At 40.1% G+C, this 23,912-nt stretch overlaps 1 protein-coding gene and 1 long non-coding RNA gene across 7 annotated transcripts in view; one reads left to right on the top strand and one right to left on the bottom strand.

The window, feature by feature from the left end:
- CFAP65 (cilia and flagella associated protein 65) overlaps nt 1-23,912 on the top strand; it is a 43,951-nt gene that overhangs the window by 4,563 nt on the left and 15,476 nt on the right. For both annotated transcript variants that reach the window (XM_087950377.1, XM_087950378.1), the window contains exons 5-23: nt 783-949; nt 3,691-3,887; nt 4,790-4,935; nt 5,914-6,136; nt 7,347-7,612; nt 8,576-8,776; nt 9,074-9,436; nt 10,977-11,114; nt 11,655-11,900; nt 13,920-14,144; nt 14,440-14,598; nt 14,916-15,081; nt 15,184-15,312; nt 17,122-17,338; nt 17,981-18,109; nt 18,840-19,016; nt 19,449-19,515; nt 20,449-20,559; nt 23,121-23,312. In XM_087950377.1, coding sequence (XP_087806503.1) covers nt 783-949; nt 3,691-3,887; nt 4,790-4,935; nt 5,914-6,136; nt 7,347-7,612; nt 8,576-8,776; nt 9,074-9,436; nt 10,977-11,114; nt 11,655-11,900; nt 13,920-14,144; nt 14,440-14,598; nt 14,916-15,081; nt 15,184-15,312; nt 17,122-17,338; nt 17,981-18,109; nt 18,840-19,016; nt 19,449-19,515; nt 20,449-20,559; nt 23,121-23,312 — 3,519 coding nt within the window. The remainder of the gene's footprint in view (nt 1-782; nt 950-3,690; nt 3,888-4,789; nt 4,936-5,913; nt 6,137-7,346; nt 7,613-8,575; nt 8,777-9,073; nt 9,437-10,976; nt 11,115-11,654; nt 11,901-13,919; nt 14,145-14,439; nt 14,599-14,915; nt 15,082-15,183; nt 15,313-17,121; nt 17,339-17,980; nt 18,110-18,839; nt 19,017-19,448; nt 19,516-20,448; nt 20,560-23,120; nt 23,313-23,912) is intronic.
- The window catches only part of LOC148133206 (uncharacterized), a 52,796-nt gene continuing 29,826 nt past the window's right edge, over nt 943-23,912 (bottom strand). For 3 of the 5 annotated variants that reach the window (XR_015746585.1, XR_015746584.1, XR_015746581.1), the window contains 4 exons: nt 5,267-5,352; nt 4,804-4,897; nt 2,401-2,787; nt 943-2,253 (listed from right to left, as the gene is read on the bottom strand). This is a non-coding gene — a long non-coding RNA (uncharacterized LOC148133206). The remainder of the gene's footprint in view (nt 2,254-2,400; nt 2,788-4,803; nt 4,898-5,266; nt 5,353-23,912) is intronic. The other 2 variants (XR_015746583.1, XR_015746582.1) reach the window with 2 other exon arrangements.

Here is a 23,912-nt window from a genome sequence, read left to right on the forward strand (position 1 = left end):
TAACAGCAGCAATTTCTCTTATCTCTTTGCCCAACTTGGCAGACAGAGAGATTTGGGGCACTGAAACAAATAATCTTCATGAGGATTGGGATAATACAATGCTTAATAATACAGCTACACATAAATGCCTGCATCGAAAACAAAAAACAAAAACAAAAAATCAGTCCAGGAATAAGCCAGGAAATCAAAGTAAAATATTGTGCCCTTGTTGCCATACTATACTGAGGCAGAACTGCAGAAAAAAAAATCCCATTAGACAAAATATTTTGGAGTTTACTGCTCTAAAGCAAGCTACGTCTAATTCACCAATTCTGTTTACACATTATACTAAGCCAAAAAGAAGTAAACCTCATTTTGGTTTTGCACAGGCAGCTGGTGTATTTGTTCATAGATATGAGTAAAGAGTATTAAAGATATTGCTATCTTGTCATATTAATTCCATATGAATCTTCCAAAGTGTTCTCTTCCCATTTTTGGCTAATCATCAAAAGAGGTATTTAAACAGAAGATATTTTAATACTAAATCTGCTTATTTGTTTGTTTGGTTCATTTTATGCTTTGTCATGCTTTTAGTTTTAATATTTCTACACAGCAATCTTGCTCTATAAGCATTTTAAACCTTACATAAAGAAGCATGAAGAAATAATTGACACAGGCATTCGTTAGGTACAATCATCTGTCTGTCCCCTTGTCACTTATGCATCACAAGGAGATGTCCATCCTAACTACATTTGAAATAGGACACATATTTGAAGTGATTATCTTCTGTTTTTCTTATTCAGAGGGAATATGAAGATAGCATCCTCTTTGAAAAGCCAGAAGGAGAATTTTCTGTTGCACTGGTAGCTAAACTACCACGCCTTGATCTCCTTTTGCCAGATACCATCCAGCTTCCTGCATGTGCTGTCTATCATTTTGTGGAGTCCTGCTTTCCTTTATACAATAATGGGTAGGTGCGCTTTTTTTATACCCTTCAAGGTTGCTTACTTTTGGGTTGCAATCAGATCCTATGAGATACAGAAATGCTCCTCGTTTCTGCTCCAGATGGTGTAAAATGGTCTTCCCCAGCATGGTACCCTTCAGATGTTTTAAAGTAAAATTCTCACCTGACTTGTGGTGGATAGGAGGAGGAGGCACCAAACTGGGAAAGGTTGCTGAAGGGAATTGAGAATGTGTTATCAAAACCGGCAGTTTTGAGAGCTATCAGAATCCATAATAGGAAACCACAGGCAAATTAAACTCTTTGCTTGACTAAATAAAGTCCATAATACTTCAGTTCCCAGACTTATAAAGGTGGAAGACATATTTAATTCTCAAGACAGTTTTGAGAGCATGACATAGAACTGCCATTGGATTAGAAAATGGCTGTCATTTACTGGAAGGAAAATTGATGGGATTCCTTCTCAACAAGCCATACAGCCTTTATCCACAGGGTTCTGTATCAGCCCAGTTTATCTTTGTCTCTTCCTTGGAGTAGGTGAGCAATGTCTCAGAAAAAACATTGAGCTACTGCCATCTGCTATATTTTGCCCCCCTAACAATTCCTATGGAAGGGTCCAGTAGCAGCCAGATTCTTGTTAGATATTCAATATGGAGGCATGTTAGGAGACGAAGGAAGGTTTGAGCTAGCCAATATTATATGGCCTGCAATATATCACTGTGACACATGGCTGGGTAAGGATGTGAAGGGAGTCCTTATATGAAAAGCCATGCTCTGGGTTTCAGTAACTGCAGCAAGTGTGACTTTAAGACATGGAAGATGTGCGGCAATATCCTGATGCCTTCTACTTTAGATAACTGCAAGTGATCCTATGTGTTAAGTTGGATATTAGGGAATTGCTAGGGGTGCTATTATAGTGTTTAATTTCCTGCTGAACAACAACTAATTCTAAACTCAGGCTGGTCTCTGAATTCAACTTGATTGTCCAAGCCTTTGGTCTGGAGAATTTCAATCTCCATTCACTGGGGCTACGTCAGGAAAGGTAGGATTTCCTGGCCATAATGGCAACCTTGGATTGTCCCAGGGACTCACCACAGACTTACAACATTTTTGTCACCCTGAAGCTTTCAGAATGCAGGGAGGATACAATTAGGAAGTTCCTCTTCAGGTGTCTTATTAATGCTAGGGTTTTCCAGAGTGCATTTGGAACTGTACCGATGATCATGTAGGCAGTTTCAAGTTTCCACTCACTGAGCTCTGGGATATGAAGTTGGCAAAGGCATTGGATGAAATTGCTCCCGATTAGCCTCTTCCTATATGTGGTGATTCCCAGATGAGTCCAAGGGAATGAAACAACAAAGAAATACATAGTGTCAAAAGGGAAAATGAAAGGCAAACATGAACAAACACAACCAAAAGTGGTTAAGAACCCAATGTTAGATCTCCAATATAATGATTACCTGCAGCTACTTGGAGAATGATGGATGAGAAGATCTCCCTTGCTGTTACTCTGATTTTATTCTTTTTGAGATGGATTAATTGTTGACAGGATCCATTGAGATGACTGTAGTGGCACCTTGTATTCCTTGAAACGTGATGTCTGAGGAAGTGTAGTAGATCCCTGCTTTCTTGGATCAATTGAAATGGCACAGAGAGGGTAGGTCCATAGCTTTGAGAAATACTTAATGCTTTTCTGAGGGAAGGATCACACTTATCTTTGGGAAGGAAACAATGGTGCATCCCCTCTTGCAAAGGCACTGTTTCAGTCCAGAGATTTTAGACAACTTCTATCCAGTCTCTAAATGTTGGGCCAAGATCTAGGAGTTTGCCTTGATTCATACTTCCTGCTAGAATAGCAGATGGAAGCTGTGATCAGAAGAATCTTCACCTGCCTACAGCTAGAGCAGGGGTCCCCAAACTTGGCAACTTTAAGAGTTGTGGACTTCAACTCCCAGAATTCTCCAGCCAGCTGGCTGGAGAATTCTGGGAGTTGAAGTCCACAAGTCTTAAAGTTGCCAAGTTTGGAGATCTCTGAGCTAGAGCAACAGAAGCAGCCATATTTGGAACAGGATGCTCTTAAGTGATTGTAACTCATCCCTTTCTCTCATGGTTGGGTTACTGGTCCTTATGAAACGGCCTGACTCCCGATAGGACAGACCCAATCTAACAAAATCATACCTTCTTTGTGGGAGCTGCATTAGATTGGGAGTACTGTATATTTCATAACACTAGTTGTGATCTATGAAGCCTTTTATGGTTCAGATCCATAACTTTTATGAAATTGTATTTTACAAGTAGAATCTTTCCCTCCGGTTTGCTGGACTCGAGAAGGTTTGCCAGTTGTTCCCTCTTCCCAAATATCAACATGGGATCAAGTTTTCTCCATGGGTGTTCTGACCCTTTGGAATCTTCTTCCTGAAATTAGAATGGAACCTTTCTTCTTTCCCTAAAGATAATTCTCTTTTCTTAGGGTTTGATAGAAACGCTGACAGTTGAACAGTTTTTGGTGTTTATACTTTGACTATTAGTAAGTAGTGATGTATAGCTAATTATATTTAATTTAATTATTTTAATGGGAGGGGCTTTTTTGATGAGATTTTACCACTATGACCTGTCCAGAGTCTTGCAAAGTACTGGTAGGTAGCATGCAGCTACTATAAAATAAATACATAGGTACATAATACAATATTTTGAGAAACACTGTTTAGTTTTGATAAAGAACTTTTGGTTTATCGACTGTTTTTTTGTAGGGATCTACTGATATGCTTCAGCTGGGAGGTGCCTGAACCTTTTTCTTTTATTCCTGCTCGTGGCATGTTGGATCCCGGTGAAGAATGCATAATGAAGGTGACTTTTCAACCTGAGATGGCTTTAGTATATGATGTTTTAGCAACATGCACCTTTGGAGACAATCAGGAGCAGAAGACTCTTAAACTGAAAGCTGTTGGTAAGAACATTTACAGTACATTCTAAAAGTATCAAACACAACATTTGATATGTATCTTCAGCAAAATGTCAGCCTCCTGGGAGCTCCATTCATCTTTATGACTTCCAGCTGACTAACCTTCAGCCAGGTATGCTGAATAGCTTAGTTTGTCCATCATCCCCACCTCATTTCTCCTTTGGTAGATAGCAATTTCTCCCTACATCACTGTAGGGGGAAAAAAGAAATTATATCTTCCATTCTAAGTCTATGTGCGTCTGGTGTGTGTATATATCCTATTGCATCTTCGCCTCCCTAGGACAAACAATGCATTAGGGGTTACATGTATGGTTGCCTATACATTTATCTGCAATGTTAAAAACCAAGGAGTTTGGGAAGATATGTAGTCCTGTCTTATTATGCAGTGTAGCTTATCGCTGTTTTAAAAAAATCTAATTCATTTCTTTGTTTCCCTTGCAATATCATTGTATTGCCTCTGAACTTTTACTCAGGGCACTTCCAAAATTGCTAATAAATATTATTTCCCTGATCATCATGTATAAATGTTGTAGCTGAAAACTCACAAGTCTTTCCCATGTCTGGTTACTTTCTTGCAAGAAAATGATAGCTTTCTTCTTCTTATTTTTCATCTTTTACCGTAATAGGAAGTTTGATGTCTCACATGTCCGTGTTTTGTAGTCAATTGCCCATAATTTGGAAGGCTTTTGACTCCTCGCCATAAAACTCATGTTAGGAAAATTTAGAAGGGAAATTAATGTTCCCAGAATATTTTTCTTGTAACACGTTTCAGGTCAAACCACAAATAGTGCCACACCATTGGTGCAGTGACCCAAATGTCAGAATCAACATAAATTCAGAACACAGCCATCTATCTCCATCATTAAATACAGTAATTTTTTTTCCAGGTAAATATCCCCACCTGCTGGTCAACGTGCAAGAAGACACCTATGAAGATATCAAGCGAATAAAGTTCCGGGATGTGCTTTCCTTTGGCTCTGTTGCTGTTGACAGCACTGTGGAGAAAGAAATGGAGATACTGAACGTATCTGTGGTATGGAAAGGTGTTTCTTGAACGTGAGGAAGGGATTGTTCTATCCAATGTGGCCTGTTCTTCTCACAGAGACATGTTGTCTTTCCATCTACTTTCAAAGTGGATGATTTTATCTGTACAGGCCATACCTTTTGGGAGGGGCGGCCAGGGGGGCGGGCAGAAGGTGTCTTCAAGCACCAATTGAAGTATGCCAGTGATGCTGTGGCAACATTTGTGAGGAACAGGGTCACACGTTTGACTTCTTTGGGAGTTTTTGTGGGATCAGTTTTTAAAAAATAATTTTAAAAAATCAGTGTAATAAAGTGGAAGCTTAACAGATTCATTTACTTACAATTTTAGGAGAGGCAAAACCCAAATATAGTGTTGAATGTTGGTAATATAATCTGGAAGGGGTTCTGGATGCTTCAGAAAATGGGCCTGAAGTAAAGGGAGAAATCTGGATGAAAGGCTTTCTCCAACTATCAATTTTTTAGGGTTGTCCCTGTTGCTATTTAGACAATTCACATGAACATAATGGACCATTTTTACAATTTTATTGGGTGTAAGAAGCTGGCCAGGCATTGCTTTAGTTAACTGATCTGCTCAGAAATGTGATAGGAAGAGGGTAAAAGTATGTGTGGCCAAATTTCAGAAGGCAGCTTTGTTTCACTTAGAGGCCTGCAATTTTGCTAATTTCTTTTCAACTCAGTGATCCTTGATTGTAAGAATGAGTTAATAGACTTGAAAGACTGGCTTGGCCTATTAAGGATCTCGATCCTTGGAGAGGAAATAATAAAACTGATATGGAAAAGAAGCAGTATGTCACTGGTTCTTAATGCCAATGTGTTTTCACTCACTTTTCCAGCTAGACTACTCTTTCAAGTTAGAAAAGACAAGATTGTGAGAAAATCTGTTTCAGGCTTTCTTGGCCTTTGCTGCCCAATGTAAAACAATGATCTTTGCTCAGCGAGGGAGAGCTAACTGTCTGTCTCTTGACAGGTTGATGCTCCATTCAGGATTGACAGAACAAAGGAGCCAATGCTTCGTGATCGTGTCTTTTCCTGCGACATTACCCAAGCCATTGTTAAAGCTGGTGGCACATCAGTCATCCCTGTTAGGTTTAGCCCAAACACTGTGGGTGTGAAAAGTGTGGATTATTTCACAATTGTGCCTTTTGGAAGTAGCACACATTCTGTGTTGAAAGTGACAGGATCATGCAAAGGTACGTGCAGTAGGAGCCTATTTGCTTCTTTATGCTGTACTGAAGCATATCAGGGGATGGAAGAGAAATTTAATTCATATTTAAATGCAAATTTAACAAATGTGGCTTTCTCAGACCAGTATGCAAGCCACAGTATATTTTACAATCCTCATTTTTTTTTCATATTTTGTAAAGCAGTTCTCCCATCAAAAAACTTAAACAAGAAACATATTGGGAAAAAATTATAATGGTTTCATTACCCCAAACTGCTTATTAGAAAGTCTTATGAAACATTGAGGACTGGTTCAGAACTGTCATAACTTCGAATGGTCATAGCTTGAGGGGTACTTGTATTATGAAGACAATATCACTGGATGATTTTTTGCTGTTTCAACAAATTACAATGGTAATTTCATTGATTTTTGTCTTAATAGAAACACTTCAGGAGATTTTGGAATATATTTTGATACACATGACAATTTTAAGTCAATTTAAATTTCCTGTTGTGTTGAGTAATGAGTCTATCTGTGTGTCATTACCCAAAGAAAAACCACTTTTATTCCATTTGGTGTAATTCACCTAGGTGTGGGAAGCCTCTTGCTATGTATATTGTGAAATTATGGACACAAAAATACAGGTAGGTGCAGAAATGGCATTAAATGTCCTTAATATTTTTTTAAAAAGGAGAAACTGAGCAAAAACAAATTTTACCTATGCTTATGTCTCAGTCCTAATTTTACTAAACATAGGTACAGAAACTTGCCTGAGGTTGGATTCTAATCACATCATGGAGAACATTTTTCTAAAGTTGATTGAAAATATATTTGTAGCCAACAAAACTGATTTATTTAGATTCCTATGTTAATTTTCAAGCCTACAAATTTACTGCCCTATGTACTATTTTCTGTTATCTCAATATGAATATACAACTATTCATTATCTGTTAGAAATATTTGAAATGATCCTTTTCTGAAGAAAACAGAATTCTGCTCACCACAGAGGAAGAACCTGATCTTGTGCATTTCTGTTCCACATATGTGTGAGAATGGATCTGTGTATGTTTGGAAGCCTTGAAAAATAGGTGACTAGAGTAATTGTTTTATAGAAAATGTGCATGACATCCATACTTCAAAGTAAAACTAATTATTGGGAGTTTTTATTGTACAAAAACCCCCTTCCTGGATGGTAATCATCATAGCAGAATGAAAATTGGACTTATTTGTCATTCTAGGCCCTGCAGTAACTTTTCAGCCACCCTCTGTTTACTTCTGCTGCCTTAACCTTGGTGAATACTCTAATCAGCCATTAGACATCACTAACAACTCCGACATTCCAGCTTACTATCAATTCGACATTGATTGCACACAGAGTGTGTTTTCCATTGACCATCCTTGTGGGGTCTTGAATGGAATGTCAACAATCACGCTGAAGGTGACTTTCCAGCCTACTCACCCAATTATATGTTACCGGCGTGTGGCTTGCCTTGTGCATCATCAGGTAAGAGGGTTAGGATACATCTTGCCCTGCAACTGGTCTCTGAATTGTGCACTCCCAGTCAACTACAGGATGGTTGAGTGGCCATTTCATTAAGCAGATAGAATAATTCTGTCCAGGCAACTCTGGTTATACTGTATGACATGTTCCTATTGTCTCAGGCCAGTAGCTCCTATTTCATTTCTTGCATAACATTTCTAAGTTAAATCAACGTACTGGCTCTGAATTGAATGCTGATAGTATGGGCCTAATTTTCAGGCTCTAATATGTTTAATTTTTTCGTCCTCTTGTTATGAAAAATTCAGAAGTACAGAGCACAATAGGAGATCTGTGTTTATTGCAACAAAGATTGGGTGCTTGCTTTACAAGAATGAGGGACTCCAAACAATGGGAAAGCAATGATTTGTATAGTGGTTGAGAGGACTAGAAAGCAGGAAATCCCAGGGATCTGATTTGATGGCAATTTTGGGAGATGTTAGGCAGGTCCTTGCTCCGGTCTCTGGCAGCAGAACTGGAGAAGTCCACACTTGAGGAGATAGAATCATCAGGCTGATTGGGCATTGAGATTTCTCACCTTGTTACCATGTTGGAACTCCCTTATTGAGGCTTCCTTGGGCTAAAATGTGAGCTACTTAGGGAGGCATCTCTCTTCTTTGGTGTATCTGAGCTTTATCAGGGGCAAATTTGGGTCTGATAGGGTTAGGCCAAGAGAAGAGTTGGGTTTGACCCTGGTGATGTCTAAGACACAAGTAGGAAAAAGGTGCAACCTCTATTTTGTTTCTTAGGCTTATTTTTTGTCCACAACACTAGTTGTTTAGAGTTTTGTAAGCTGAAAATTTCACACATTGTCCTGTGCCAAATTCTATGGATGACACTTCTAGGCAAAGTTCAGAATGAAGGGTAGAACAAAATGCCTCTGCAGGTAAAATAGACTGTTTTCTTTCTTGTGTTCTTGATGTTGGTCAGGATCCATTGTTCTTAGATTTGGTTGGGACCTGCCACACAGAAACAACAAGTCCAATCCCCCTGAAAATGAAGGATATGAGCAGGTACAAGACACATATAGCCAGAGGACTGACCTTTTTCCCACCAGACATCCTGGGCACCATGCTGAAGGAAGGCAAGCTGCTAGTAGATGAGAATGGAGCTCTTACACTCCCACCAGAGGTAAGGATATTTTATGAGAAGCAGACTTATTCAGCCTGGCTTCTCTTGAAAAGGAAGCCTAGCATATTAATTGGTTACCAATGCCTCTGTATTGTATCATCATAACTCCCAGAATACACTATAAATATGGTAAATTCTGTAAATTCAGTTTGTTAAATTTGATAGGCTTCTATCCCATTGTTGAATAACTTGAGCTTTCCTATGGACATGGATACATATACTAATTATTCCCTTACTTTCAATATAGTAGAATGAACAGTTTCTCTTTTGGCTAAATGCAGATATTTTGTTTTTAAGATGCTGCAGGACAAACCCCCCGAGGAGTACCCTGTCATTGAACCCATGGTTGAATATTTCCATGATGGTGTATACAGTGACCTCACGATATATCCTCCCCATGTCAGCCTCAGCATCAAGGAGTTTGATTTTGGCTGCTGTGCAAGCCTTCGAGAGATAGAGCCACTTCCTTTCTCTGTGACTAACCACACAAAGGGGAAAGTCACCGTTATTTGGACAAGAAAGCCACACAGTCCTTTCCAGGTGATGCCAGAGGGTTGTGACATCCCATCTCTCAAGAGTATGGCTTTCCGCATCACTTTCCAGCCTCCTCAGGTCAATACTTTATATGCAGCAGAACTGGAAGGCTTTGCTTTCTATAAGGTGGGTAGAAACTGAAGTCCCAAATGATGACCTTTAACATCCGCAGCTTCTCATCCCATTAGGGTGGATAATTTCTCATGTCACTGGTATGGTTCAGTGGTAGTATGCTACCGGTTCGCACCGGTTCACTCGAAGATAAGATAAGATAAGATAAATTTATTGTCATTGTACTCAGAACCTGAGAACAACGAAATAAGGTGCTCTTTCACAACATACAACTGAACAACACCAAAAGACATATACAAATAACAATGTAAAACAAATTAAAACAATTAACAGTTAAAAACTATACAACCAGGATGTATATATATGTTAAGACCACCAGATTCATGACTCTGCATTTAACCTGATCACAGCACTTGGGTAGAAGCTATGTTTAAATCTACTTGTCCTGGCTTTCAGCACTCTATATCGTCTTCCTGATGGTAGGATCTCAAACAACGAGTGGCCTGGATGTGAAGGGTCTCTCAAGATCTTTTGTATCTTCCTTCTACATCCCATGTTATACAAATCCTCCAATGAGGGAAGAGGACATCCGCTGATCTTTTGTGCCCTTTTTATCACTCTTTGGAGTGCCCTTTTCTCCGCCTCTGTACAACTCCTAAACCACACACTGAGGCAATAGGATAAAATGCTCTCTACAGAGCTTCGATAAAAGGCAACCAACAGACTCTCTGGCAGTTGTTGTGATCTTAAAAGTCTTAAAAATACAGTCGTTGATGAGCCTTCTTTTCTAGGGCTAAAGTATTTGCCCCCGTGTTAGATCTTGTTTCAGGGTGATACCTAGAAACTTACATTCTGCCACCTGTTCTACCAAAAACACCATCGATGTACAACGGCTGAATGTCCGAACTGCTCTTCCTGTAATCCACTATGAATTCTTCGTCTTATTTATGTTAAAAATAAGATTGTTTACTTTGCACCAGAGGGACAACTGATGAACCTCATCCCTGTACGCAGACTCATCATTATCAGAAATGAGCCCCACCAACGTTGTATCATCTGCAAACTTAATGATCTTATTACTCAGATGAATAGAGGTGTAAACCGATAGTAAAAAAAAAAGCTTCCCACGACAATCAGCCGAGAGGAGAAAGAAGAGAAAAGCGCAGGATCGGCTCTCCCAGCCACTTCTGCGCTTTTCTCTCTATCCTCGCAGCTGATTGGTGCTGCAGGCCTCAGCTGGTGTGGGGAAAGCGTTAGGTATATGCATGTTAGGTGTGTGCGCATCCACGCCCAATCACCGAACTGGCAGTGGAACAGATAGGATCCCACTGCTGGTATGGTTGGCTATCTGATGTCAAATATGCTATTAATATGTGGATTCTTGTCCTGGCAAAAGTCATCTGCCATTTCCTACCAAAGGGAGGGTTAGGAAGGAACTGGTTTAAAAATGTAGCAAGCAGGCTATTTGTTGAAGGGCATGTTCGATCCTCTTCCTGCCTTGGAATTCTGACTTGGAACCTCTTTGTTTAACATTTGTTTAACTCTAAAGCACAAATTAAGAGGCTTCCCTTGCTCCGTTTCTTTTCACTGGTAGGTACTGAGGCACTACAACAATGTTGAGGAGCCCATCACCATATGTCCATCCTGGAGTTTGACCATCCGCTTGCGTGGACATACTTTTCAACCTGGGCGACAGCACTTCATCCCCCAGTTCACCTTGGACTGTCACAAGGTGAAGAATGTTTGTCATCCCTGGTAAATGTTTGTGGAGCACAGGCAGTTTTCTCAAGGATAGTCACTTTTTTGTTGGCATAGTATTTTACAGCCATTATTTATAGTGTCTTAAGAGATCCAGTCCTGCTGTTTCCATTTAGAAATTAATCAATTTGATTCACTGGATCAAACTGATCTCTGTGGTATTAAGCAATGCCAAGTTATTGTTCAACTCTGAAACCAACCCACAAGCTCGGAGAATGAACCTTCACCCTCATATTTTAAAAGTACTTTAAAACTGAAATTAAAACGTTGAATGCAGGTGATGGTTTGCAATTATTGAACAGCTGGGCATGTTTGAAACCTGTATTTTGGTGGTTTGCTGGTTGATACAGTACACGGGAGTCACCTGGCATATTGAACTAGATGCTATAAATTGCATATGGTCAATTGACTTTCCACATTGCTTTTTAATAAAAGTTCCTTTAAAGTACAAAAGTTATAGAGGAAAATCACTGAGGGACTGCTTCTCCAATCCAAATCTCTTCCTGTCTCCCAGGTTTTTCCTCCAGTATGTCGGAATGTCACCACATACCGTAGCATGCTACTCTGCAATGTAGGCACGACAGCCATATGTTTTAACATTGGCCGAGAAAAGTGCCCTTCTATCTTGGTCAAGCCTAGCTGTGGATATGTTATTCCAGGAGCCCACCAGATCTTTTTCCTTTCAACTTGCCCCACAGAAACAACTATACAACAGCACACCTTGCTCTTGCATCTCAATTTCTGGTCCTCTTTCACTCAGGTAAGCAAGGAAGTGCATTTTTTTCTTTCCATTTTTTGCCCTATTTTATTATGCTATCATGCCCCTTTCATCTTCTTGGCACCCTTTCTCTAGTAGTTTTATTTTACTTTAATTTAATTTTGGTAAGGACTTTAAAGCTGGAGAAACTCTTGCTGTTCTATACCAATGTAAGAACTATTAGCTTAACGAGGATCAATAATTTGGATAACTCCTTCACTTATGGCAACATGTTATTTTATAATCCTTTCTCCTGCTTCCTTATCTAAAGAAAAGGGGAAAATAGCTGAGGCTTAGGAATGTCTGCAGATATACTTTCTTCTTTTTACCAGTTCCTTAGAAAAAGGAAGGAAATAGGCTTATCCAGTCTGATGACATCCAGAGCAGAACTGAATCTGATCATTTAAATGTGATTTACTTAAGCCAAAATCTAATGATACTTTTTTGGGAGGTAGTGGTGGCGGGGGATGGTTGCTGTTTACAATCCTTTGACTGTCATTACTTCTGGACTTCTTGCTTTTAACTCAGCCTATGTTTATTTATCCATCATATTTATATGATACCAATCTCTCAGAAATGTGATTCTAGGTGTTGTACAAAACCCATAAAAACTGTAATCACAAAAAGCATTCTACAATTAAAACATCAATATTATTATGAAAAAAAGGGCTAGAAAGAGAACGTTAGATGTTACATGCAGTGGGGCCACACTTTAAATCCCCATATCCACAAGGCCTCTAAGACTGTTGACATCATCATGTTTTGAAGGACTTCCAGAAGGACATCCAGGATGAAGCCTGTCTTGGGGGTGGGGGGGGGGTGGGCGGAAGGAGATTGATCCACAGGATGAACGCTATAGCAGAAAAAGGAAGCTGGGCTCCACTGTAGTTCCTTAATAGTGGTGCAGCTCCAGTGGCCTAGAGGTGGAGCTCTTGCCTCACAATCTGTGAGTTCGATCCTAGGCAGATCTCCTGCTCGAGCAGGGGGTTGGACTAGATGACCTCCAAGGTCCCTTCCAACTCTGTTATTCTATGATTCTAATAGAGGGGATCTGTCGCTTGCCTCTTCTGCCAGACCTGATAGGACAGGCAGAATTAACTGGAAAAAGGTAATCCCAAAAATTACCCAGCTCTGTGCTATGAATGAGGCTTAAATAACAAAACCAGCACCTTGAATTGAAACCAGAAACAAACTGGCAACCGAATACAGGTTGTGGAGCACAAATGTAACATGTGCCATTCTAGGGGCACACATACTATAGTTGCCCTCATCATTGCATTTTATACCAGCTGAAGCTTCCAGATTCTCTTCAAGGGCAGCTCCATGTGGAGTGCCTTACAGTAATCCGTTCTGGAGGTTACTAGGACATGAGTGATGGTGAATAGAGCCTCCTGATCCAGGAACGGGTGCGACTGGCACACGACGTGAAATTGAGCAACGGCCCTCCTAGCCACATCTGCCACCTGCTCTTCAAGCAGGAGTTGCAAGCCCAGGAGGGCCCCCCAAGTTGTACACTGAGTCTGTCTGGGCAGCACAACCCCATTCAGTACCAGAGATGATGTAGTCCCAGAACTGGAAAGCGTTGGAATCCAGAGCTACTCAGTCTTAATTAGCCTTCTGTCCAACTCTGTTGTTCCCCATCCAGATCCCATAGACGTCAGACACTGGGACATCACCTGCATTGCTTAATTCAACAGTGGCAACTATGTATAATTGGGATCATCTTTCTCTCCCACCCCCAATCTTCCACATTCCTTCATTGGCTTCTGTCAGTGTCTAGCTTTTTGTCATTTATCAGTCCAAATCGATGCCTGTATTACGGAGATTGCAGTTATGTATGTTTAATGGCGTTTCTAGAACTTCATAGTATGAGAATTGATTTGACTACATTGCATATGAATTTTCTTCTTGTATACGTCCAGTTTTTTTCATTCTTGATCATGCCAGCTAGGACCCAACTGAACCTCCACGGATGGTTTTCCAACATTGGCTCATTATGTCCATTGATCTTTGCTTCATTAGGAGATTTTTCTTCAGAGCAATGCGGAGCCTCTGGCGCTACTCTTGGAAGGTGATGGCAACCTGTACTTCAAGCCCACCTGTGTGGGAACCTGCTCTTCACGTACTTTCACCATCAAAAACGGTACCCGACTACCTATGCTTTTCAGATGGAAAATCCAGAAGTCTGACCAAAAGCTTCTGTCTGTCCAGCCTGCTGAAGGAACACTACTACCCAGTGAAGCTTTAGTAAGTAGGAAAATTAACACAGACATTTAGCAGTCTTCCTTGAACCGAGTATAAAAACAGCTACCAATGGTGCCTTGCTAAATAATGCATTCACACTGTTACGGTTCTACATGTAAAAATAGCAAGATACTAGCAGTGAGAGAGAAAAGGAAGCTTTTCTCTATGGGTTCCTCTATGGTTCTTAACAACTTATTGATCCATTAGGTTCCTCTATGGCTCTTAACAACGTATTGATCCATTCCAAAAGGAAGTGATTTCAGTGTCCCTCAGCCTCCTCTTCTGCATATGATTTCAGGCTCAGACATGGACCTTCACTCCTGCTGAACAAATCAAGTATCTGCTGCGGAGCTATGTGATAGTTTGGAGAGACCAAGAAATGCTGGATGACAAGACACCAAAGACTATTCGCTACATTCTGCGAATTATTGGGGAGGGATCGTTTGGCACCATAATGGTAAGTGACAACATCTACTCTGCAAAAATTAATATAGCCCCGTTAAAGAAGGTGGCTGCCATTTGAAGCAAACCCATGTGACAGTCAGCCATTGCAGAGCTATGGAGTATAATAAGTGGGTATAGCTGCTACCTAATGCCATGTAGTCTGATGAAGGATGCCTGTTGGATATATTATTGAATTGAATATATGTCCTAATAAAAACACTGACATCCTTTTTCCTTTAGTATCATTAATCCCAGAACATATTTACATAGAGTATCTATATTAGAAGTATATACTGTATTTAATATCTTTCTCTGTTGTTTGGCTTGTAGGCAGAAGAGAAACAGATAGATGCTGGCAACATCTTGGTTGGTAGCACACAATCCTGTAACCTTGTTTTATATAACAATGGATCCTGCTGCTTAAAATATGTCCTTAGTGTGGAACAAACAATCACTGGACCATGTGATCCTCAGGAAGTTGCCAGTGATCCCTTAGGTATTTAATTGGAGTGGGAATCTATGGTTCTTTGTGCCATTGTAAGCCTGCCCTTAGTAATTCCATTGTTTCCTTTCTTCTTCTCTCACTCCCCATTCACAGCAATAGATCTTGATCACTACAAAGGGACAGTTTGGGCTCGGGGAAAGATCTACTTACAAGCAACTTTAAAACCAGCTCACCAGCTGCGCTACACATGGACAATCTATTGTGCCATTTCTACTCCCAAAGGTAAGATTCTGGGAGTAGCTAGTGACCATCAAAGCTAAGCCACTAAGCAATATATACACGTGGAAGTAGGAAAATCCACAGCAGGTTTTTCAAAAGGGCTCACTCTGATCCATGTTGAGTTTATAGAAAATTTATGTGACATCAGTTGGAGAACTCTCTATAAACTATAAAGTTGAAAAGCAAGTAGAACTTGTTAGTTGGCTACCTCATTTCTGCTTTGCCACATTCTAATCAACTCTGGGCAAATTTTGTTCCTGAGAGTTCTTCTTGATCTTGATCATCAAGTGAAGTGTGTCATAACTACCTTCAAGAATTGGTAAAGACATCTGCAGGCTATTCCTTATATGGTAGATGGACCCTGTCACTCTACTCTTAAAAGATAAACTGGCTATTGTGGTCCAAAACCAGAATGATGGCCAGGAAATCAGAGAAACCACATGAAGAGTTAAAAATTCCCTTTCAGTGTGAAAATTGGTTTTGGGGTTTTGCTATCTTATAAGGGTGTTTTTTTTTGCCCAAGGTGTCATTGTAGCTTTTGTGTAAGCAAAGGAGAACTACCTTAAAAGCACCAGCAAGTAAAAGGGGGCACTAATATACCTAGTTCTAAGGGACTCCAGTGGTTTTGAAAATTTCAAGATAGTGGAAAGGTAGCATAAGGACTTTGCAAATAATAAGTGTGGAGGAGGCAAGAGTGAACAGGGGAAGAATATATATTTCTTTAAATATTTGAAGGGCATAAATAAAGCTTGCAGTGAGGCCTTTATTTGCACTCCTCTTAAATACAAATACAGAATCAACAGAGCGGGCTAAACAGGGTTATCTTAGCTATTCTCTGCTTGTTCCTTCCATTCTTTCATACCACAAAATATCCACCAAAAAGAAAAAGAAAGAAGCATTACAAAGTTTCCCCTCCATTTTGGAAACCAAGGAACTTGTAGGATTTTTAAAAAGAGAATTGCAGTTAATAGGAGAGGCACCTGAAGAAGTGTGTCAAATTTTATTGTTTTATGGATTGATCTGTAGTGGGAGATAAACTATTTTATTTATTTATTTACTTACTTTATTTATATCCCATCTTTATTATTTTTATAAATAACTCAAGGTGGCTAATGTAGCTACTAGTCTTCCTTCCTCCTATTGTCCCTACAACAACAACTCTGTGAGATGGGTTGGCTGACCCAAGATCACCCAGCTAGCTTTCACGGCCAAGGCAGGGCTAGAACTCATGGCCTCCCAGTTTCCAGCCTGGTGCCCCAACCAGTAGATCAAACTGGCTTTCTCATGGATTTCACCAAGTGCCTCTGCCGCTAGTCTGCATTTATTTTATAACATAAGCCCTCTTTTCTTCCCATTCAGACCAGTGCTTTCATTTTGGAAGCCCCATTAAGGTAGTCATTCCATTTTGGATGCTCAGGATTTTGGTGTTTGATAAGTTTTTAGAGAGCGTGTTGTTCCTGGTGTTTGCCGAAGGGCATATTTAATCCAGTGATTAATTTGTTTTATATGAAATATATGGATACTGAAGAACAAAATAGAACGGATTCCATTTTTCCCCATTTGTGCCCAATGGTAGAAGATGTGAAGGACTTTTCCAGGGAAGTAGAGATATTGTTGGCACCTGCCTTAATTGATATCAACAGCAATTGATGTAAGCCAGACAGAAAGGAAGCATAAGATCGTAATCAATTGTACAAGGAATGACTGGAAACCAAGTCCCTTCCTTACCATTTCCAGCATCCCAAATGTCATGTGTTTGTTCTTTTGATAATAAGGTTGAAGTACTGACTGTTTTCTTGCTTCCCTTGCAAGCTGCAAACCCTTTGGGGGAAAAGCTGCCTGTTTGCTATGTGGTAGCAACTGGCATCTACCCTTCCATCTGCGTCGTTGATGCCTGCGGGACAGGCTGTGCCTCTGGCATCAGCAAGCTGCACCTCTGGAGGCTCTTTTCTTTGGAGAGACTGAACCAATATCTGGAGCGAGAGCCGACACCACAAGAGCTCACTTTCCGAGTGCCTACCAGACATAGGTAAGAATCCCTTTTTTCTTACTAGTTCTTAGTCTAAGATGATGATGATGATGATGATGAGGAGGAGGAGGAGGATATCCATTTGGTCATAGCAATAGCACTTAGACTTATATACTGTTTTATAGTGCGTTACAGCCCCCTCTAAGCAGTTTTACAGTCAGCCTATTGCCCCCAACAATCTGGGTGCTCATTTTACCAACTTCAGAAGGATGGAAGGCTGAGTCAACCTTGAGCCTGGTGGGATTCGATCTGCCAAATTGCAGGCATCCGGCAGTCAGCAGAAGTGGCCTTCAGTACTGTACTTTAACCTCAGCGTCACCGAGCCATGTCTGACTCTTGGGGATTCTATGGACCAACTCGCTCCACATCTTCTGATCTTGCACTGCTTCTTTGAGGTTTTCTATGCTCTGGCTGGTGTCAGCTTGGCTGGTGTCTTAGTCTTTAGTTTCTCCATACAGAAACATTCTTGATTACATCATAGTCTGCAACTAATACTTCCTTTTCTTTCTTTTCCTTTTTTTCCCCTTCTTCAAGCAAGACATAAGAAAATACAATATGTAAACAAGCCAGATTCTGAGACTATTGAACATAGGAACAGTTCCTCCTCCATTCTTCTTATTTTTATTTCTCTTCAACATGCAGCACTCAACGAATCCCACCAGTTTACACACCTGTCATGGTGGATTTCAATTTTGGAGCCGCTCCAGTTGGATGTGGGTCCTCTGTGGTTGTGCTGATGATACAGAACAATGGAACGATACCTGTAAACTGGTATGTAATCCTCAACCACTGACTTAACCAGAAATAGCTTCTCTTTACAGTTCAGAATTTTTTCACTCTCTTCCTCCTTCACTTGAATTTAGAATGGGTTAGATAAGAATCTTCATAGTATGGATTTAATTGGGGGGGGGGGCATTTTGTCTGCAGTTAAAAATGTTATCCCTCATGTTTGGTTTTCTTTAACAGGCCAAGTGGTCTGAGTTATAAATAATATTGAGGCATAATTCATGAATATTCAGGTAAAGAAAAATTCTATTAGAATTGCATCTTCAACGGTGCTTAATTATATTTCTTGTGTTCAGAGAATGACTGTGAATGTAAGATTTGACAATGGAACAAGTTATTTGGGGAAATAGAAATGGGCTCTTCATTGCTTATAGAGGTTTGCTAGTGAGGATACTGTAGCAATGTCTTTCTTGCATTGAGAAGGAAAATAGGTTAGATGGCTACCAATCTATGATTCTGTAAACTAGAGCACTGTATAAGACATATTGTAAAGTTCCTTGGATTCCTAGGTCTGGTTGATCATAGTCTGGATGCTGAACAAGATAAGAATGGGCCAGTGATACCCATCAGCTGAAGAGAGAATGGTCAGACCCTGCTTAGCAATGAGAAAATTTGTCAGCCAGGCAGCCTCCTGATATTTAGTGTAATTCTGTCTTCTAAAGATTGGATCTGTTCATTTTCTTCCTCCTTTTCTGGGCATTAACTGTTTTTGTAGGGATTTTCTGTTTCCTTCTGACCAGAAGATTGACATGGAATATTGGGCAGAAAGTACTGAATTTGATCCCAGTGAGTTGCATCAGATGCGGATCCAGGATAATCAGCTTTTCACCATCGTTCCCAAGTCAGGAAAGCTTCCTCCAGGGCAAGAGCAAATTATACACCTATCTTACAGGTATTCATGTACTATGGTTCCTTACCATGTGGGAGCTGAGCTCACCCAAATGTCAATTTCAGCTCCTTTGCTAGATAGGGCACACCCACTTAATCCACAGTTTAGGACCGTTACAATCACCTGAAGTATGAAATCCCAACAAAATTCTCTTAAAGCAGAGGACTGAATGATTTTACCTTCTCCTGGACTCAGGTTTCCAATTCTTGAATTTATTTGGAACCTAAGGCAGCTGTAGATTAACTGTACATTGTTCTTTCTTATCCAATGCTATCCTTGTGCCCAGGAGGCTCTTTATGCAACAGTGCAGTTCTGCAACAGGGAAAGAATTGTTCCTGATCTCTTATTTGATATAGGATTCATCAGTTAAATGAGTTTGGAATGGTTTCCGTTATGCATTAAATAAAATAGTTATATTTGTTTTTCCTTCAACAGGCATGATTTTGTTGGCACTGACCGACTCCCAGTTCTACTAAAAGTATCCCATGGTCGAGAAATTCTGGTATGATATTAAGTGCAGAGGTTCATAAACTTCCCAGGAGGAAGTGATGCTATTCTTCCCTATGGCCACACTAAGTTCTTTGGCTGCTATAGCTATAGGAGGCAGTGCATTGGTAAAATGTCCTTGGGCACAGAGTGTGCTTTTTATGATTCACATACTCACCATAACATATCTGAGACCTCTGGTTTTTCATCCATAAGCATCATTATAGTTACCACTCTAGGCACTATGGGGGTTGAATTGTACTGATAGCAGAATTTTCTATTTAGCATTAGAAAAAAAGTGTTGACTTATGATTTGATGCACTTTCTCTCGGTGATAGTGACAGTCAGGATAATGTGATTTTATCTCTGTGGTTTGTGGATGGAGACAAAGGAGAACTAATCCCAATTTGGTATCTTTCTTGGGGAAAAAAAATAGAAACCATAGTGCTGATTTTTATTTGATATTACTCCCTTTCATACGGTTAGTGGTTTTATCATCTTTGATCTCCAAAGTTGTTCTTAAGTTGCCTTTCCCACTTTGGCCCTCCCTAATTTTTCAGTTAAAACCCAATTCCCTTATTCCCCAGGAATACCTCCTTCCTTCTTTACTGACCTTCTATTAGATGCCCATTACATATTATGCAAGATTTCTGTGGAAGTACTGCATTCCCTTTCGTTTGTATTCCCCGCCCCTTGTAGGAATTCAGAATTTCAAAAAAGGTGAAAATCCAGATTTGTGTCCACACCAACCTGTGGTGTGAGGTTTAATGAGGAGAATCCTTGAGAATGCTGATGGGCTGCTCCCTTTAACTTTTAACTTTAGCTTTAATATTTTTAAGAATTGAGAGTGGGGGGGGAGGCGCTACTTGTGGTTGGTATGAATGCAGCTTGTATGGTGTAAGTAACAGCCCATTATTTCACCTCTTTACTTTTTATTCTATGTCTGCAGCTGAATTTTATTGGCGTGACCTTGAAGCTGGGATGCCACTACATTCACTTCACTTCAGCTAAACATATGTTCACACCCATTGCTATTGGCACATATAATTCTCCTAAACAAGTGAGTTATCAAAAGCCCACCTTGTTTCTTGGACTACCTTTGATTTGCTGGTGCTGCAGGGAGGTAGGACCCATCCAATTGTTCTTCGATGAATGGACCTGGATCATTTCAGGGGGAGTTTGGGATTTTCCCTTGGGAATCTGGTAGGTAGTTCCACCAAGGTCTTAATTCCTGCCTAGAATGGGGGTATGATGAGAGCCTCGGACCAGCCTCTCTTTGTGCTTTGAACACATGGTATTCCTTGATGGTTCAAAGATGTCCAAGAGATTAAGCAGCATCTTAATGTCCATAGGGCTGCTAATAAAAGCAAAGAATAAACCTGGGTAAGCTTGTATAAGAGCTCATATTTGAGACTACATTGTTAGCAATAAGAGTGGCAAAATGTAGCTATTTTTCTGCTCTTATTACTTCCAGGGATGATTTGCTGATGACTCTATTTAATGTAACCATGTAAACAAAGTGACTGCAGGAATTTGAATGACTTTTTCTGCAGATGCCGAAAATGTTCCTCATCTTCTGAATATTCGGTATACAAGGAAAATTCTAGGCATCTGGCAAAAAAAAGTATCTCAGATCTACTCTGTTAGATTTCAACCAGGCAGATTTTTTTTTTTTGAGTTAGCAAAGGGATGGTTTTGAATTATTTACCTGGGAAGTGTTTGACCCAGTGATGCCAGTGGAAGTTGGATGTGATCGTTAGGTTTTATCCATAAGCATCATTATAGTACCTGGGTTTTAGTTCAAAATTCCTCCTAGTTGGTTAAAGCCTCCCAGAATGTGATATAATATAATTAGGCCCATGCAATGATAAATTGATTTTGGAGTGGAGGTAGTGTTGCCTGTCTGGAAGGAAGTGGAAGTGCCTCTTCCTTAAGAAAACATTGGTGAACTTAATGGTTCTTGACCATTTTCATTGGGTCTCCAACCTTCCCCCTTTTGGTAAAGTTGAGATGGTAATTGGACTATCAATTCAGAGGGCACTAGAGGAAACAGGACCAGTTGAATTTCAGGTTGGGGCACAGTTTGGAGACAGCATTGGTCACATCTGTTGATGACTTCTGGTGGAGCCAGTATATAAGGGTAGTGTGGCTGTCCTGGCTTTTTTAATTTCTCAGTAGCTTTCAGTGTATTAATCATAGCATCCTGTTATTCTGGATTTGTGGCTTGGAAGTAGAAGATCTCCTTCTTTCTCTATTCTAAGTTCTGGTCAGTGTTGACAGATAGAGAGAGATCCAACATGAAGCCCCTGATTTGCAGGATACCTCAGGACCTGACGCTCTAGCTTCTCCTATTTAATTTCTACATGAAACTGCTATGTGAGGTCATCCATCAACATGAGGTCACTATACTGATGATAGGTTTTGACCCCAGTCAGTCAAACAATGCTATCAATGTCATATTTGTTCCTGAAAGCTGTCTAGATGGGGAGGAACAAGCTCAGGTTTAACCCTGACAAGACTGAGTGAGTACAGGTGCTGAATATTTGGTCCCAGTGATTTTTCCGTCTTTGATTCTGGATGGGCTTGCCCTAATTCAGGTCAACTTGGGCAGTCCTTCTAAACTCAAAGCTTCTGAATAATGAGCAGGAAGTAGGTAACAGCCAGGAGGGCCTTCGCACAGATTTATATGATAAACTAATTGCACCCTTTCCTGGACTGTGAATCCTTTCTCACAATTGTTCACACCTTGGTTACCTCAGATGAGGATTGTCCTTGAAGATATCTTGGAAGCTACAACTGATCTAGAATGCAGCCACCCAAATAGTTTTGGATGCATCCCAGAACACCCATGTAAGATCTATACTAAGCTAGTGCACTAGTTCCCAATGAGCTTCTGAGTGCAATTTAAAGGGCTGGTTACAAGATTCTTCATGGCCTATGCCCTGGCTATCTGAGAGATGACCTCTCTCCCATTATTTGCTCCCTGCCCAGGCAGGACTGGTATGTTTCATGTCGCATTCATCAAGTAATGTCATCTGACGGGACCTAGGAATTGTGCCTTCTCTGCTGTGGCACTTGCTCTTGGAATGTTATCTCTCTGGAGGTTTGAACCGCCCTGACCCTGCAAATTTTAGGCAATTTTTAAAAATGTGGTCATTTCCCCAAGTTCTGGGATAGATAAGTGATACACCATTTGCCATGTATTGTTTGGTTATGTTTCCTTTGCTCTGTGATGTTCTTTGTTTATTTGGTTTGCTTTTGTAAGTTCTGGCCCTGGATAAATTAGATGGATGGATGGATGGATGGAAAGATAGATAGATAGATAGATAGATAGATAGATAGATAGATAGATAGATAGATAGATAGATAGATAGATAGATATGCATACATATATAAATCCAACTTAAGGCAATATTAGAATATATGTTAAATTTTAAGATTGTTTCATAAGATCACGATTAATATTAAATATTCATATCTGCCAAATGAATTTTCCTGTACCAATGGTTACATAATAGAGACGTAAGAGGCTGGAATTATACAAAATGAAGATATTTATGTACCTATAGTCATCTTGTCAGAAACAATAGTCCAAATGGAACTGGTTTCTCTCTTCTCTAGATTTATGAATTGTATAACGGAGGTTCTACCAGTGCAGTTTATGAAATTCAGATGGATGCCCTCCTCCAAGTAGAGAGAGAGAATCACCGTCATGCAGTATTTACCTGCCTGAATCCAAGAGGAGAGATTGGCCCCGGATTAACCGCCCACACTGAATGGATTTTTTGCCCACTGGAAGCCAAAATGTACTCCGTAAGGTTTTTATCCTTAAGAATAAGCACTTTCGTTTCAGAATTATATTCCTTGCCATTCTTGATACCCTCTAGCTATCCCACTGAAATGTATTAGTCCTTTATGAATCATGCAAAATCTGATTTAAATTGTTGAAAAATTAGTCCCATTCTGAGTTAATGAGTGAAACTAGATTGATCCAGATTTCCAAATTGATTAGAAAAAAACTGTTTCTGTACACACAACCAATCTAAACCAGGGATGTCAAACTCGCATCATCACATGACGTATCATAACTTTTTTCTCCTTCGCTAACCCAGGTGTGGGCGTGGCCAGCGCGTGACGCATCTGGCCCATGGGTTGTGAGTTGGACAGCCCTTATCTAAATCATGGGTTGTGAGTTGGACAGCCCTTATCTAAATCATCTGAATTGCCAAATCCAATTTTGTCCAGCTTTAGAACTTATATTCTGGTGACTCTTGTTCAATTAAGTTCTGATATTTTGTTCACAGCAGCAAAATTGCTCTGTGCCTGTTTCTGTTCAGAAAGGATTCTTAGTCATTGCAATTTTTTTTAACTATTACAGCTCTTTTATTAATTCATAACATTTATAGGCCACCC

The sequence above is a fragment of the Notechis scutatus genome, chromosome 1 (assembly GCF_049901735.1).
Source record: "Notechis scutatus isolate UNSWTSFEM ecotype Mainland chromosome 1, rNotScu1.2, whole genome shotgun sequence".
Taxonomy (NCBI): domain Eukaryota; kingdom Metazoa; phylum Chordata; class Lepidosauria; order Squamata; family Elapidae; genus Notechis; species Notechis scutatus.